We start from the raw sequence: 16,046 nt of genomic DNA on the forward strand, positions 1-16,046 counted from the left end.
CCACCAAATAATTCAATACTTATTAATTCCTTTTAACATTGGAACCCACTTTTCCAATTTACTCAAAATGGTCCTTCACCATTTTATCACTTAGATTCTTAATACCAATAATTCCAGCATTGAAATTTTTCCATTCAAATGCTTTTACAAAAGAATAATTACATTTAAGTACCCCAACTATACAAATGTTGTACTTAAATCACAAATCTTTTCAAACTTCCAAAACAGTCATAGTTCACATCTAACACTCATATCCATTCCCAAACAACATTTTCCAGCGTAGTATATCAATTATACAACACTTACACAACAACCCATCAATTTTTTGAAATTTATGAATTGATCCCCAACTTTTTAAAACTTACAAAATGGTCCCCAATTTTTCTAAGGCTTGTAAAATACTTCCTTCATCATTTCCAACCCATATATAATTTTTCCATAATTTTTATCACTTAACCATTCATGGCCGAAATTTAAAGAACAAGTTGTAGAAAGATTAAACATGTTCTAATCATAAATCAAAATTTTTACCACTCAAACCATTCATGGCCGAAATTTAAAGAACAAGTTGTAGAAAGATTAAACATGTTCTAATCATAAATCAAGCTTGAAAATGAATCTACAACCTCAAAAACATCAAGATTAATCATCAATTTCATGATCCCTTATATGAACACAAACCCTTAGATTTGGGATCTTTGAAATCCAACAAAATTCGAAAGCAATATTGGTGCCAAATGATAGTGTTTTTCGCGTAGATCGTTTTCCTATTTCATGACATAACCCGAATCCCAAAGGAATTAGCTTAAAAATTGAAAATAAAATATTTTCTTACCTTCAAGCTTTTTCACGTGAAGATGCTGGAGAAGATGAACATTTAGCATGATATTTTAGATTCATATCATGCTTATCATCTTTTAAAATGATATTTAAATCATTAACTTGAGAAAATACCAATATATCCTTAATATAACTTCATTATTACCATAAAACCAAGATACATATCCTTATCAACTTCAAAATCAGATATATATCAGCCTTATCATCTTTTAATTGTCAAAGATGAACAAATTAGTTTTCCACTTTACCATTTTGCCCTTGCAATTTCCAAAAATTATAATTCAGTCACTTTAATCAAACAATTCAAGTTAAACATGGAATTAAACCATTAAATATTATTTTCCAACATTTCCAAAAATGTGAAAATAATATTTTTATTTCCTTATTTTCATGACCTATTTGTAATTTTTTTTCCAAAATTACATTTTAGTCCCTAAACTTTTTAAAGTTTATACTTTGGTCACCAAACTTTACCAAATTTATAATTTGGACACTAAATAAATCCATTTATGAAATAAAATTCTTTTTGGGAAAATCACCACTTAATTCCCTAAACTTTTTCCCAATTTTGTATTTTGACCATCAAACTTTCCAAATTTCGATTTTGGTCATCGTCTAAATTTTTGGAGTATTACAGTTCTAACCTGCCTACCTTAGAGATAAGGAGAGGGTTTCAATCGACTAAAAGGGTTAGATGCTTGAGGAGGATGGACAACAATTATAGTTTACGTTGAGGGGTATTGCTACAACAACACTCTGACAAACCAAGGGTTGTAGTTAACAATGAGTTGTATGCCATAACAACCGTCTATGAATACTAGTAATCCTGTCGGGAAGCCTAAGCATATCACAAAAAATCCTTCCAGGCTTAGAATAATTTCTTGTCATAGAAAAAGACTAACCTGAGTGCTCTGTGAAAAGTTTGAATATGTGAGGTTATTTTGAATATATTTGAATCAACGCTTTTCTTTTTCTTGTCTGTTTTAAATTGTTACTTTTCATATTTACTTTGCTTCGACCAAACTTTTCTACAACCATACTTTATAATATTTTATTGCTTTGACACTTGTTCGCATAATCTATTGCTAGTTTTTTTCTATTTTGACAATAATTCAGGAACTAGCTCGTGACACCTAGTTCTAATTGTGGTGAAACCTCAAAATCCCTATCAATCCCTGAGAAGACGATAATTTACTTACCCTTTATTACTTGATTCGACTGTGTATACTTGCACATATTTGCTTGCCTTAGGAGATACATTTACAAGCGATCAATCATTATATGCACATTCATGATATGTTTGTTTATGGAAGCATGCTAGAGTAATTTTCATGGTGAATTTCATATTTGTGTGTTGCAAGCTTGAAAGTTTGTACCTTTTGACCTCTAAGACCTCAAATACGACACTAAAAACATTTGCTAGTCTTAGGGGAGTGAATGGGTGAGATTTGGGTATGTTTTCGTGCTCAAAACATATTACTTTGGTCTATCAGTATCGGTACTAGAAGAACAATACATACATTCGTGAAAGGCTAAAATCAAACCATTTTGTAGGGGATGTATCGATACTCCCCATAGGAATATCGATACTCGAGGTTCAGTATCGATACTCACGATTCAGTATCGATACAAAAGTATTTTTGAAAACAGTAAAGCCAAATTTGGCATCAATACTTATAGGAGTATCAATACCCAAGGTAGAGTATCGATAATCCCGATAGGAGTATCGATACCCAAGTATTTTCTAAAACATCGAATCTGATTTTGGTATCGATACTTACATGATTATCGATACTGCTGGCCCAATATCGATAACCATGGTGAATTTATGGAAATTTTGGTTCAATTATTTTGGGTGTTCGGGCTTGGGTGTTTTGAGACTGTATAAGCTACATGTATCCAATACAAGTGAAAACCATCAAGATAACAAATTCTCACATAGAAATCAAGCAAGATATGATGAATTAAGATTGACCTTTGTATGACGCTCGAGAAATCAACTGAGATACTCTAAAATTATGTCGATCGTCCTTTGTTTGTAAGTATCTGAATTATGGAAAAAGGTATGCATCCGATGTACGTAAATTTTGTGTCGTACTAGTATGCATTTCAACGCACGTAAATCCTGGAATCGTAACTTATGCTATTTCCGACTTCACTATTTAGCCCTTTTACTTTTGTCATTGATCTTTCAATTATATTAATCAGACCACTTAACTATTTAATTATTATCAATCAAGTCACTTGATGTTAACAGTTAACGAAATAAAATTGATATAATTATATTTAGTCCCCAATACTTATATATTTTATTATTTTAATTTTAATTTTAATTTAATCTAATAAATTTAATCCTTTTAATCAAATTATGCCATGTGTCACAATATGAATGGATAGTATTTTTTACCAATCACGGATTAGATGGAAAATTAGCATCAGAGTAAGAAATGAAATAAGAAGGGGAATAACAGGGTTTGAACCTATGACATGGGGGTTAAAGCACAGCAGCGTACAAACCACTGGACTAATATACCTAATTGGTTAACGCAACATATAGAATATATAATTTTGTAAAATGGTAGGGAAAAAAAGAAAGCTAAGAAAAGAAGTAATAGTTTTAATTTTTTAAACATCAAATTAAATCTTTTTAACTTAAGTAATAGTTTTAAAATTTTTATTAATAATTTCATATATATATATATATATTAAGTGAAAATTATTTAAATTACTTAAATTGTTTGATAAATTTAAAAATATATATATATATATATACATTAAATTAAATTTTTAACATAAGTAATAATTTCAAATTTTTATTAATAATTTTATATATTTTTAACATAGTTTATTTTAATAAAAAATATATGAAATATAAAAAAAACCTTAAAAGACATCGTTTCATTGGACCTTCACAAAATAAAATGAAACAAAGAGCGAAACATTTGTAAGAAGCTTAAGAAAAAGAGTAAACTAATATCATTAACCACTTTCTTTTTCTCTGCGATTATATACAATATATAATTTATATAACGTAGCAGGGATCTTAGCCTAGTGTTTTGGTTGCTGTCTGTTATAACCTCCAAGGCATAGGTTCGATTTCAGCAAATCCCCTTCTTATTTTATTTCTTCCTCTGATGTTAATTTGCCATTGGTTGGAAAATAAAATAAGTAAATTAAAAAAACTCTCCATTTGTGATACATGGTATAATTTGATTAAATTTATTAAATTAAAATTATGATCAAAATAATAAAATATATAAGTATTAGAGATTAAATATATAATTATGTCAATTTTATTAACTATCATGTCATGAAAATTATTTGATTGACAATAATTAAATAATTAGATGGTATGATTGATAAAATTAAAAGATCAGTTAATTAAATGGTCAATAGTATAGTTTACCTTTGCACATGAATAGGATACCATTTGTTTTACAAGAATTGAACATATCTTTAATATTTTATTTCTAAATAATATATATATTTTTTAAAAATAGAATTGTGATAAAATCTAATATATAAAAAATACAGTATCATATTCCTATTTGTTTTATCCAGTCACAATAGAAAACTTCCTTTCGTTTGTAAATTAGATTTCATTTGAAATATAAAAAAAATCAATATTTCACACACACGAAAGAAGAGATGAATAGAAAGGAGGGATGGGTATTACTTTGAAAATTTTAAATTAGTATATTTTTAGATATTTTATTTGTATTTTCAATTCATATTATATTTTCGTCACCTAAAATTTTATAAATTCGTCCCTTTTAAAATATTAAAAGTTCGCTCTCTAATATAAAATCTTATGTACATCCTTGCATTAAAGGTTTATTATACAAATTAGTATATGAATTCAATAATTCCTTTTTAAAATGATATTTAAAATTTTACATTTTACAAATTAATGTAAAAACTTATAAAAAGAATCTTAAATTAATATAAGCGTTTATTTTGCATTTCAACAAACAATCAAGATATTGACGTAATATTAACAAATCAAAATAATGATATTATCGAATATCATATATCATAACATAATTGATTTTTTTTATTAATTTGGGACAACTACAAGGTAGTACATGTTTAAAGATATTTCTTAAACTTTTGATATTTAACACTCACACCCCTAATATCTATGTATTCGAACTCAAATCCTCAAGGAATGATAACGATTCTTTTACCACGGAGACCACTTGGTTCGTGCTCATAACATAATTCATGGTTGAAATACTATATTAACAATAAATATTAATTTATAAAATATTAAATACAACAAGCAGTTTGTATAATAAATCCGCATAAAACTTGGAATACATAACACACGAATAACACAGCATTGGCCAGTCACCATGCTGGCAAAATAAAATGAAAAATGAGAGCAGCAAAATATTTCAAGCACAAAACGCTTATTGAGATCATAAGAAAACTGCAGTTACCATAATGAGAAGATAAACCATATTACGCACTTAAAGCACTGGTTAATGTCTTGATCCGCCTTGGGAAGAGAAATAAGCCTGAATAATGGAGAGGCTCAGATAAAATATGGCACCAAAGAAGCCAAACACAGTCCATGGGCTACTAAAATGAGTGTAAATTAATTGAGCCACAGTAGGCGTCAATGGATTGTTGCAGTACTTATGGATGCTCTCAGTAACTTTAATGTAAATCCCTTGATCAGGCACCAAGTCTCTGCTCATCTTGTTGAAAAGATCAGCCACTTCTTGATCGCTTCCCAGGTAGTTGTGAATCAAACCTTTGACACGAAGCTCCTTGACATCTTCGGCCGTGTTGATGAGGGAATCCAAGAAGCACAGATAAGAGGTTATGGCGAAATCATTTTCGTAATCCAGGCACGTCTCCAAGGCTACCAAGTTCATGAACTTGAAAGCTATCGAGTCATCCACCAGAAGGCGTGGCATCTTCAGCCTCCCCAGTAAATTGCAGTGGAATGAGATGTTTTTCAAGTTGTTCGATTCGCTTGGCTGCACTTTTATTCCAGATTCCTTGAGCTCCTTGAAGCTACGATATGTCTTCCGGTGTTTTTGGTTGTCTCCCCAGGAGAGGAACATCCTGCCGAAGGCGGTCTTGCTGTTCTCCTCGATCGACCCCGTCAGGTGTTCTTCCCTCAAGCGCTCCAGTAGGTGGGCGTAATCGTCTTCCCCGTCTTCTCGAATGCCTCCGTGTTGGCTCTGCCGCCCACTTTCCACGTTAGTCATTAGGCTTTCGGCTATGAATTTTGTGATTGAGTTTTTCCATTGTTGAGGTTCCTTGGATGACTCGATCAAAATCTGCAGGACTCGGTAAGGAAGTTGGTTTTCCAGCAGGAACACATCAACTTGCGCAAATACCAAACGATCTACTTTAGTTTTGAGGTTCTCAAACGTACGTTTTACAATATTGTGTATGGTAAACAATGTTGCAGAGCCGTCAATGAAAAACATCCAAGCCAGCCTATCGTCATCGAATTCTTTTATATCATCCGGATTATAACACTCCCTCAACTCGTTTATCTCGACCTTAATCTTGTCAAACAGAGATCTTGCGGTAATTCCATTCTCTTGTACGAACAGAGCAGCGAGTTTGTGCTTGGCCTGCTCGGATCGCTTGAACCTGGACTTGCCATGATGCAAAGGACCAATGGAGACCAGCCTGGGTTCAAAATACTTCTGAAAATCCGGCTTGATGCCTCTCAGCACGGATGAAACTCTTTGAATTAACGGTCTGGCTCTCGGAGACGAAGCATTTCCCCAGTTTTCGACTTCACGCAACGCTGATTCCATTCTTTCTACCTCTTGAGTGATGAAATCGGGTTGCTCCATCTCAAGAATCAGAAGTCTCACCTCCCGTTGGTGGGGCTCCTGGTTGCGCCTCATCGAATCTTGTCAAGTGACGCTTAGAGGGATAATGAAGCTAGTGTAGTGCTCCAGAACTTGCTTGGTTTCAAGTCTTCAATTGACTCTTAATTTGTGGCACCAATGCTTCTGTAATTATGGTTAATATAATGATCAAGTACCTTTGTACTTTGTTAAGGTAAACAAGTCTGTTATTTTTATAAGTTCAATATAATTCATTATTTAATTACTCATAATGTTTTCATAATTAACACACTTTTTCTGTTTTAATTTGCTTGGAAGACAAGTAATGCTCTTTGTCTACAAAATTAAATGCCAAGTTTGGTATTTTCCCCTTTACCTTTGGAATCAAATGAGCAAAGAATAGAGATAAAAAAAAAAGCGATCCAGCTTGGATATGTATATTATAGTATTCAGTAACGAGGCCCATCTTTCAAAAAAAAATTATAATATTCAGATGAGTATTGCCCACGTCAGTAACTTGGAAAAAAAAGATAAATTATGTATTTAGTTATTCAACTATTACTTTGTTTTGGTTTTATTTTGGTCATCCACCATTAAAAATTAAAGAAATTGTTGATGTGGCATTTTTATTTGTTATTTCAATGATGATATGGTTTTAAGGTGACATGCTAATATCACCGTTCAATTTTAACGACGAGTGACTAAACTGAAACTAAAATGTAAAGTTAGAGTTGCTTTTGAAAAGAAAAATAATTGAATGACCATAACAAAACTAAAGTGATAGTTAGATTACGTAATTTACCTAAAAGAGTATTAGCCTCCTAAACAAGCAAATTAGGTGGAGTTTGGTTCACAGGAATCTCTTGGAATTAGGGGAAATTGAAATTCAATTCCACCACTTTCCCATGTTTGGTTCAAGTTTTCAAAGGGAATTAGAATTCTAAATGACTTCAACTTTCCATCAAAAGTAAATTCCATCCATAACATAAGGAAATTAAAATCTTTTTAAGGAGGGAATGTGAAATTTGACCATACTACCCTCATTATTATTTTCCATATATTTACTTTATATTTTTCTTATTTTATTTGTTTTTTTTTCTTTTCTTATTTTATTTTTTATATTAGTTTTATTTATATATTTATTTTCATTTGTATTTTTCTCTTGTTTATTTATTTATTTATTATGTATATACAATTATTAGTATTTTTCTTTATTTTATTCTTATTTTTATTTTATTTTGCTCGTTATCTTTATTTTGATTATTTTATTTATTTTTCTTCATTATTTTATTTCTTTTGTTTTTTATGTTCTTTATTTTATTTAATTTTTATCTTTGTTTTATTTTTTATGTCTTTTCTTTATCTTATTTTCCTTTTTTTCATTTATTTTTATTTCCTTTATTTTTTTTTCTTTAGTTTATTTATCTTCATTAGCTTTTTTTTTTCTAACATGCTTCTCGACTCTTTTAAGGGTACACTTCCGAATCTATCAGGGGTAAGTGATTGAGATCGTTATTTTTACCTTTTAATTTAAAGTTACAATCTTCTTAATTAAATACAATTGGAAATTACGTAGTACCAAAAGGGCAGTTCAAGGGTGCTAATCCTTCCTTGACTTGTAAGTTTTTGGTATATTTTTTTGTAACTAATTGACATACTTCGATTGGAATGTATCGAAATATTATTCTATCTTTTGGTAACTTATTAACATATTTTGATTGGGATGATTTTAACGTATGATGTTTGTTAGCATGATTTTTATAATTTATTGAAATGAATAATCAATCAATAAAATGAAAATTTAATATTTTTTAAATTTTTATAATATATTGCTACATGTAAGTTATAACACAAACTAAAATTAGGCAAAAACACAAGAAGACAATTCTGTCATTTTACATTACTGAAATCAAATTCATCTGACATGTCTGTGAACCAAACAGAATATGGAATTGGATTCCAATTCAATTTCCTGCCAATCAAACAGGGTTCATATTCAGATTCCAATTCCTGACAGATTCCAATTCCTTCACAGATTCCAATTCCCTCATAAACATTTCAACGAACCAAACACCACCTTAGTCTCCACACGATTTCTATTAGAGGAAACTGCGACCACTCACTATCTTTATTAAAATAAGTCGCACTCCTTATTATTTCTATTAAAAGAATTTTCGAAGCTAAATGAGTACACATTTTGTAAATGTAGAGTCTGAGTTAAGGTTTATGATTTGGGATTTGAGATTTAGTACTTGATGTTTGAGGTTTGTGGTTTAAAGTTTATTGATTGGGATTTGGGGTTTAAGGTTCATGTTTAACAACTCAATTTTCTCCTGAATTAAAAGGCCTAAAAATTGAGAATTTTCCCTAAATTTCTAATTTGATTTTAGTGATCAACTTGTAATATTTATTTATGTATTGGATTTTTAAATTAGGACTTCACTTTTGTAAATTGTTACATTTTTATACTTTGTGTAAATGTTGTTAAAAGTTTAGTATGGTTTTGTGTAAATGTATTGGATGTTACATGATTTAAGCTCGAAGTTATTTTTCAAAAATGAGTATCGGTACTCTTAACAGAGTTTCGATACTACTTCATAATCTTAAAGAGCTCTTTAAATAGAAGTATCAGTATCACATGAATAATATTAATATTGTTCTTATAGCATCAAATATTTTTGGAAGAATATCGATATCAAATGAATAAATTTTGCATGTTTTAAATCATGAACACCTATTTTCGATGTTTAATTTTTTTTCAAGTGCTTAAAGGGAAAATTGAGTTTGAGGACTAAGAAAACTTTAGGCTTACTGGTATGTGAGGCCCTTAAAATTAAAAAAAAAATATGGCCTTCGAACTATTTTTACACTCAATGTGACCCTTAAACTAAAAAAAATGTAGCCTTTTGACCATCAGTTTTCGTCATTGACCGTTGATGCTAACATAAATGTCAATAGTGCTAACGTGACACTCCATAATGACTGATGATGTGATTGATGGGCTAAATTGATTTCTTATTGAGTTCGAGGGCCAAATTAATTTCTCTTTTAAAGTTCAAGGTCTTATTCGATTTTATTAGAAACTATTGAAAATTCAAAATATTTTTTAATTTTTAAGTATTTTTGTTATATGTCTAAACTTCATCTTAAGGACAATTGGAAGAATTAACTTTATATGTGAATGTCATAGCCCTTATTTGATATCAAACTCTCATTTCACCATTTTTAAGGTCAATCTCTAGGTGAGTAATGTCTAAAAGATCAAACTAATTTACTATGGGGTAAAGTACACAAATGATCTCTAGACTATAAGATACTATTTTGTTAAGTTCCCTTAATATTAAATTTTACAAAATGGTATAGAGTGTTACTTTTTTGAGTCCATCGACTATTAAAAGTTATAAAATGGTCATCTAACTATTCATATGTTTCAAGCTCGTCCTTTTCCATTAAAAAATTGACAACAGTTTGAGTTGGACGTTAACCTACTGACTAAGATATGATAGTCGTTTGATATTCTGAGATAATAAAATATCTCAATCAGTAGGTTGACATCCAACTCAAACTGTTGTCAATTTTTTTAAAGGAAAAGGATGAGTTTGGAACATATGAATAGCCAAGTGATCATTTTGTAACTTTTAATAGTTGGAGGACTAAACAAAGTAATTCCTTATAGTCGGAGGACCATTTTGTAACTTTTAATAATAAGAGAACTCAACAAAGCAGTACTCTATAGCCGTGGATCATTTATTAACTTCACCCTATTTTACTAAAAAATAATTTATATCCATACATCAATAGTTTGTCAAATACAGATTTTTAAATCTGATTTTTTTTTTTTGCGGGGAAATATATATATATATATATATATTATTCACAACCATCCATGGGAAATTATGATCCAGAAAATTATCAAAATCTAATTTATATCGTGAGCTGATAGTGACTTTAATTAGATTTAATGAATCCATTGCATGAAATAATTCACGATTAAGGTCACTTTCATATTTGAAAAAAATGGAAATTTGAATATTTCTTTGTTTAGTGATTATATAAATATCATTTCAAAAGAAACGAAAGGTGAAAATAGTAAAATTCTAATGAAATCTGAAATTACTTTAAAAAATTCAATGATAATTTATAAATTATCATCATTTTATATTTGTGGAGTATATCGATACAGATTATTAATAAGGGTAAACTACAAAAATAGTCATTGAAGTTTGAATAAGTTTTCGTTTTCTCTACTAAAGTTTAAAAAGTTACAAAATGATCACTAACGTTATCGTTTTACAACAAATAGATCACTCGACTGTTAATCACGGTTACATCAATCACAGACGGATGATGTGACATGTTGATTTACCCGGTGTCACTTTGTCACGTGGGACTTGGATTGACCGACTGTTTAACTGCAACAATAAAAAATCAATTTTAAAGAGGATTTTAATTTATAAATCCTAATTTCAAAAGGGGGCAATCTTAAATAAACATGAATCTCTGAATGTAGAAATGTGTTACATGAGCTGAGAAAGTTATACCCTCGGATCTTGCAAACTCGGATATCGTTATTGAAACATGGTTAGCCTACGATTCCTAAGATAAACTCGATTTGCAACTCCCTATAGGAAATAATCAATAGGAATCAATCACCACATGCTTCATTTTGATACTTCAGGCTCTTGTTGCCATGGCAACATATTACTTTTAGTATATTTAAATAGCTGAAAACTTCAAAAATCAATATTGGATCATTTCATGAAAATATATACATTTCCATATGATGCATTGCACGCTTTTGCTATAGAAGTTAGGGTTTATAAATTAAAATCCTCTTTAAAATTGATTTCTTATTGTTTCGGTCAAATAATCAATCAATCCAGGTTCGACATGATAAAACGACGGCAGGTAAATCACGTAAACGTGTTGTAGATACCCGTTTTCTTTCGGGGATATTTTGATTTTCATATAATATTATATAATGTTTATAAGTATAATACGTAGTTATTTAATATATATAGAATATATATATATATATATAAATAGTATAGTATTCTATAATGTTAAAATATAGTGATATATATAGTTTTGAAAATAGTGTATTATATATAATTTTAAAAAATATTATATATATATAGTTTTGGAAATAAGTACATTTTATATATTATAGTTTTGAAATTAAGTATTAGTATATAAAATACAATATTATCATGTATTATATATATCATTTTTATTTTTATTTCAGAGTCAATTTGTTAATTAGTCCAAAAGGGGTCCAGTGGGTGTGCTCGCCTGACCCAGCAAGCCACAAAACGTGAAAAGGCCCATATTTAATTAAAGTCCAAGAGAACCAGATCGCATGATCCAACAAAACAAAAATTCAACTGAGGTTATTTTCCAGGCAGAAATGAGCCTTCCAGTGGTCCCCTCGCCTCAAGAGCAAAACAATGGTCCCCCATTTTTTATGTGGACCTTTGCGAGGTTGTTATGGCACTATGGCAGAGGAACGAGCATCCTCCTGCAAATGTTAGAACCTCAACGACCTCGCATAGGAGAGAATAAAATAAATCTTCAGGAGGATTATATAATATGCATGTAAGGATTCGAAAAGGAGGGACAAAAGAAATGAAGACCAAAGAAGAAACCGAGAGAAATCCTTTTTCAAAAGAAAAAAAGCGGATTAAAAAATAAAGAAAAAAGAGAAAGAAAGAAAGAAGGAGAACCAATTCGAAAATCGAGAGAAGAAAAAGAGAAAGAGAGAAAGCAAACTTCCTTTCTTTACGAGGAAGGCCATCGTAGTCTTCGTCCGGCATTGGAGAACTTGAAGGTCACTAGATTTGAAGGGGTTGGGAGGTATTCTCTTAGATCTATAGCATTTTTGTTTTGTTTTTGAGAAAAAGGGCTCTAGATCTAAATTTAGGAGCTTGAGAGGGTTGTTTTGGGCCTTGTATGACAAGTTTCGACCGTCGTAGGTGACAATCGACCGTGTCGTTGAGTGGTAGTGCTCTCTCCGATGATAGGAGAATTTTATAGAGAAATCTCTTTCTTTTTTAGGTTGTAAGAGGTGCATGAAACAAAATGAGGGCCTATGATTTTTTGAAACACTAAAATAGGGTTTATAAGCGAATATGGAACGATAACGTTTTGCCATCCTTAGACCCGCATGTTTTGAGCGTGTGGGATAATAGCACTTTAAGTCCCTATTATTTTTGTACCCTTCTATTTCAGTCATCAATTGAAAGTTTTTTTGTTTAGTTAATGTATTTGTGTTTACGTTTTAATCACTGTTCATTTTAATTATTGGCTTACTTTTTGAGTTTATACATGTAATACCTCAAATCCCGGGTACCAGTCAACTTGTGATCTTTAAGTTGAGCCTACTAGATTTCCTAAACCATTTTAGACCAAATTTTTTAGGGTATTGAGCTTAAGTTTGGCCCAAGAGGTTAAGATAGTGATGGTTTTAAATATAAGTTAAAGATGAGGGACAAAAAGTGTAGTTTTCCCATTGTTGGTTTTAAAAGATAAAATATCTTATAATAGGTGTTTTCACACGAACCAAAGCCACCAAAACCTTTATCCATTTATATTCTTTTCTCTCTTCTTTTTCCTCCCCAAGAGCAAGTAAAAAGGTGAAAGCTTTAAGATTTTCAAGCCTAGTTTGAAGAAACCAAGGTAAAAATCCTAATCTTCATCCATTAAGCTTCATTTCAAGCCCTTAATCTTAACTTTTGGTGTTGGATTTAGAAAATGGGGTTTTAAGGAAGGTTAAGGAAATCAAAGGATTCAAGTTTATTTTAGTAAATTTGAGTTGTCTTGTTTTAAGCCTTATATAAGTAGTAATCCCTTTTTCTTACCCTTGATTACCTAAGGAGGTGGGAGAAAGTTCAAGGATTAGAGGTAAAGAGAAAGTGAATCCTAGTTGATTCGAGAGGAATTCTAGCAGCCACTCACAGCTTCCTCATACTAATTGTGGATCATTATAAATGAGTTTTTGCTAGAAAGTTAAGATTGAAGCATGTTGAGTAGATTTTCATGGTAGATTCTTGTTAAGTTATTTTAGCATGTTGTAAAGCCTTACTTGTGACCCTTAAAATCAAATAATACTTAATAAAACATCTGCAAACCTTAAGGTAGGAAAATTAGGGATTTTGGGTGCCAAATTCGTGCCTAAATAGAGTATTTTTAAAGTTGGTATCGATATTGCATGAAGCAGTTTTGATATTTTTCATAAGGAAAGCATGAAATCGAGAGCTTTTGAATAACAATATCGATAATCTTATAGGATTATTGATACTGAGGGCTCGGTATAGAGATCGAAGGATTTTGTATCGAGATCGGAATTCTAGTAGGTTATTTTGGTATCAGTAATCTATGAGTATTGATACCTAAGGTCCCAGTATCGATACTCCCATATGAGAATAGCATTTAGGAAAACTAGTAGTGTCGAAAGTATAGATTTAGACCGGATATATCCTTAGGGAGTGCGCGAGGCATTTTAAGCTAACTAATGAAGGTCAAGGCCTTACACACGCAAGGTGTGGGTTAGTCGAGGGTGTAGTGTCCGATGCAGATAATTACAGGGGCCTCATCCTCGGTAGACTAGAGGGGTGTGTGATCTCCAAGATGCAAAATCCTCAGCCGTACCATGGTGTCTACCATAGAGTAGAGAGTGAGTATACAAGTATACTCACTAAAGCAAAACAATATACTAGATAGCTTAATCCTTTCAGTGATACACTTTTAGTATGTTTTAGTTGTTAGTGTGGCACTGAGCTAGTTAGCTCAACGTTTGGAATTTGTTTCCATACACAGATTAGGTGGAGCAGTTGAGGAGCTTTAGGGACTGAGGTCTAGTCTAAGAGCATATCAGAGTATGTCTCAGTGTTTAAGGGCATGTATATTAATAAACCCTATTATAAAAGTTGAGTCATAAATGTATTTTAAAGTTAGTCTATATTATTATTTTGAATGTAAATGTTATTTTGGGAGCTCCCCAGTGTACAGTTTTAATTATATCTTTATGGATGATTTTATTATGGAAATGGTCATTTTAAAGTAAGATAAAGTAAGAAAAAGTTTGGTTAGCCGCTCTGGTGGTTCCGTATAGCATCCGAATCGGTCAAATGTGTGTTGTACTGGCCTAGGGTGTTACATTTAGTGGAATCAAAGTAAGGTTTAGGTGTTCCTAGGACCCACGGGTTAGTGTGAGTAAATAGTTTATGACTATACATGCTATAAAGAGTTATTTCGTTCTTCTGTATTAACAATAGTACTAGTCGTTTCGTCTTAATCTCATATTTTAGATGTGAATAAGAGCCCAAGCCATAATAGAGAGGGTAGAGGAAAGAGTAAAGATTCTTTAATCGGTGATTCAGAAGATGAGTTCGTCCCATACTCTTAGCAAGGAGAGCCTGGAGACGCAGGGGTCAATGAAGCGATCTTCTTTAGAAATTTGACCACTATCTTAAGGCGAATAGTGAGAGCCATTCCCAGACACCCACTGTTCCAACTGTTCAGCCAGCCCAGTCAATTCCTATAGTAGTAGCACCTTAGGAAACCCCAGTAGAGAGGCTCCTGAGGTACCAGACCACTAATTGTTTTGGTCATGAGAAGATGATACTATCGTAACAGACCATTGGTTAAGAGAAAACTTTAGGACTCTTTGTCAACTGTATCTCACCCGTAAGAATATGTTAGAGTACATCCTTTCACTGTTGAAACGAGTCGTGATAGACTGTGGAAATGTCGTTAGAGACCGAGTGTCCCATATAGGACCAGTTTTTGGAAGAGACATGTTAAAAGTATGTCGAAGAGGCTCACATAGATGAAATGAGGGATCAATTTGCTCAGTTAACCTAGAGAGACAAACCAAAATATGAGTATGAGATAGATTTCCTCTAGTTGAGTAGGTGCACCCTAAAGTTGGTCTCTAGAGTATCATCATTGCAGAAAGCTTAGGGAAGTTTTTCGTTTGGACATCTTGACTTAATTAGCTTCCAATCCACCGTGAGTTTTTTTGAGCTAGTTTTTCAAGCACATACAGTAGAGAGAGTGTTGAGAAGGAAAACAGTGGAGGAAGATACCACCTCTAATCGAGGTAGAGACATGGCCGAGTCAGCATAACCATCCTCACCATCTAAGAGGGTGAGGGAGTCTTAGGGGTTTATGAGGGACCTAGTAGGTCAGTCTAGCAGATCGGTGCAGAATTCGGCTGGGAGTGGGAGTAGGACCAATCAGCGCAGGAGGCCATTGTTTACCACTCCAGTGGCTAGTTTTGGGGGGGATCATTGAGAGTGCCTTCTCAACCTAGTTATTCTCTCTATGGTAGGAGACACCCAAGAGTTTACACGCTTGGGATCAAGTGTTGTTACCGTTACGAAT

At 31.8% G+C, this 16,046-nt stretch overlaps 1 protein-coding gene across 1 annotated transcript; it reads right to left on the reverse strand.

The window, feature by feature from the left end:
* Positions 1-5,305: 5,305 nt before the first annotated feature.
* Positions 5,306-6,719, reverse strand: LOC120148493 (UPF0481 protein At3g47200-like). The gene has a single exon (XM_039161598.1). It carries the CDS (start codon positions 6,717-6,719, stop codon positions 5,325-5,327), a length of 1,395 nt encoding a protein of 464 aa, XP_039017529.1. The 3' UTR covers positions 5,306-5,324.
* Positions 6,720-16,046: the final 9,327 nt, after the last annotated feature.

The sequence above is a fragment of the Hibiscus syriacus genome, unplaced genomic scaffold (assembly GCF_006381635.1).
Source record: "Hibiscus syriacus cultivar Baekdansim isolate YM2019G1 unplaced genomic scaffold, ASM638163v2 tig00002684_pilon, whole genome shotgun sequence".
Taxonomy (NCBI): Eukaryota; Viridiplantae; Streptophyta; class Magnoliopsida; order Malvales; family Malvaceae; genus Hibiscus; species Hibiscus syriacus.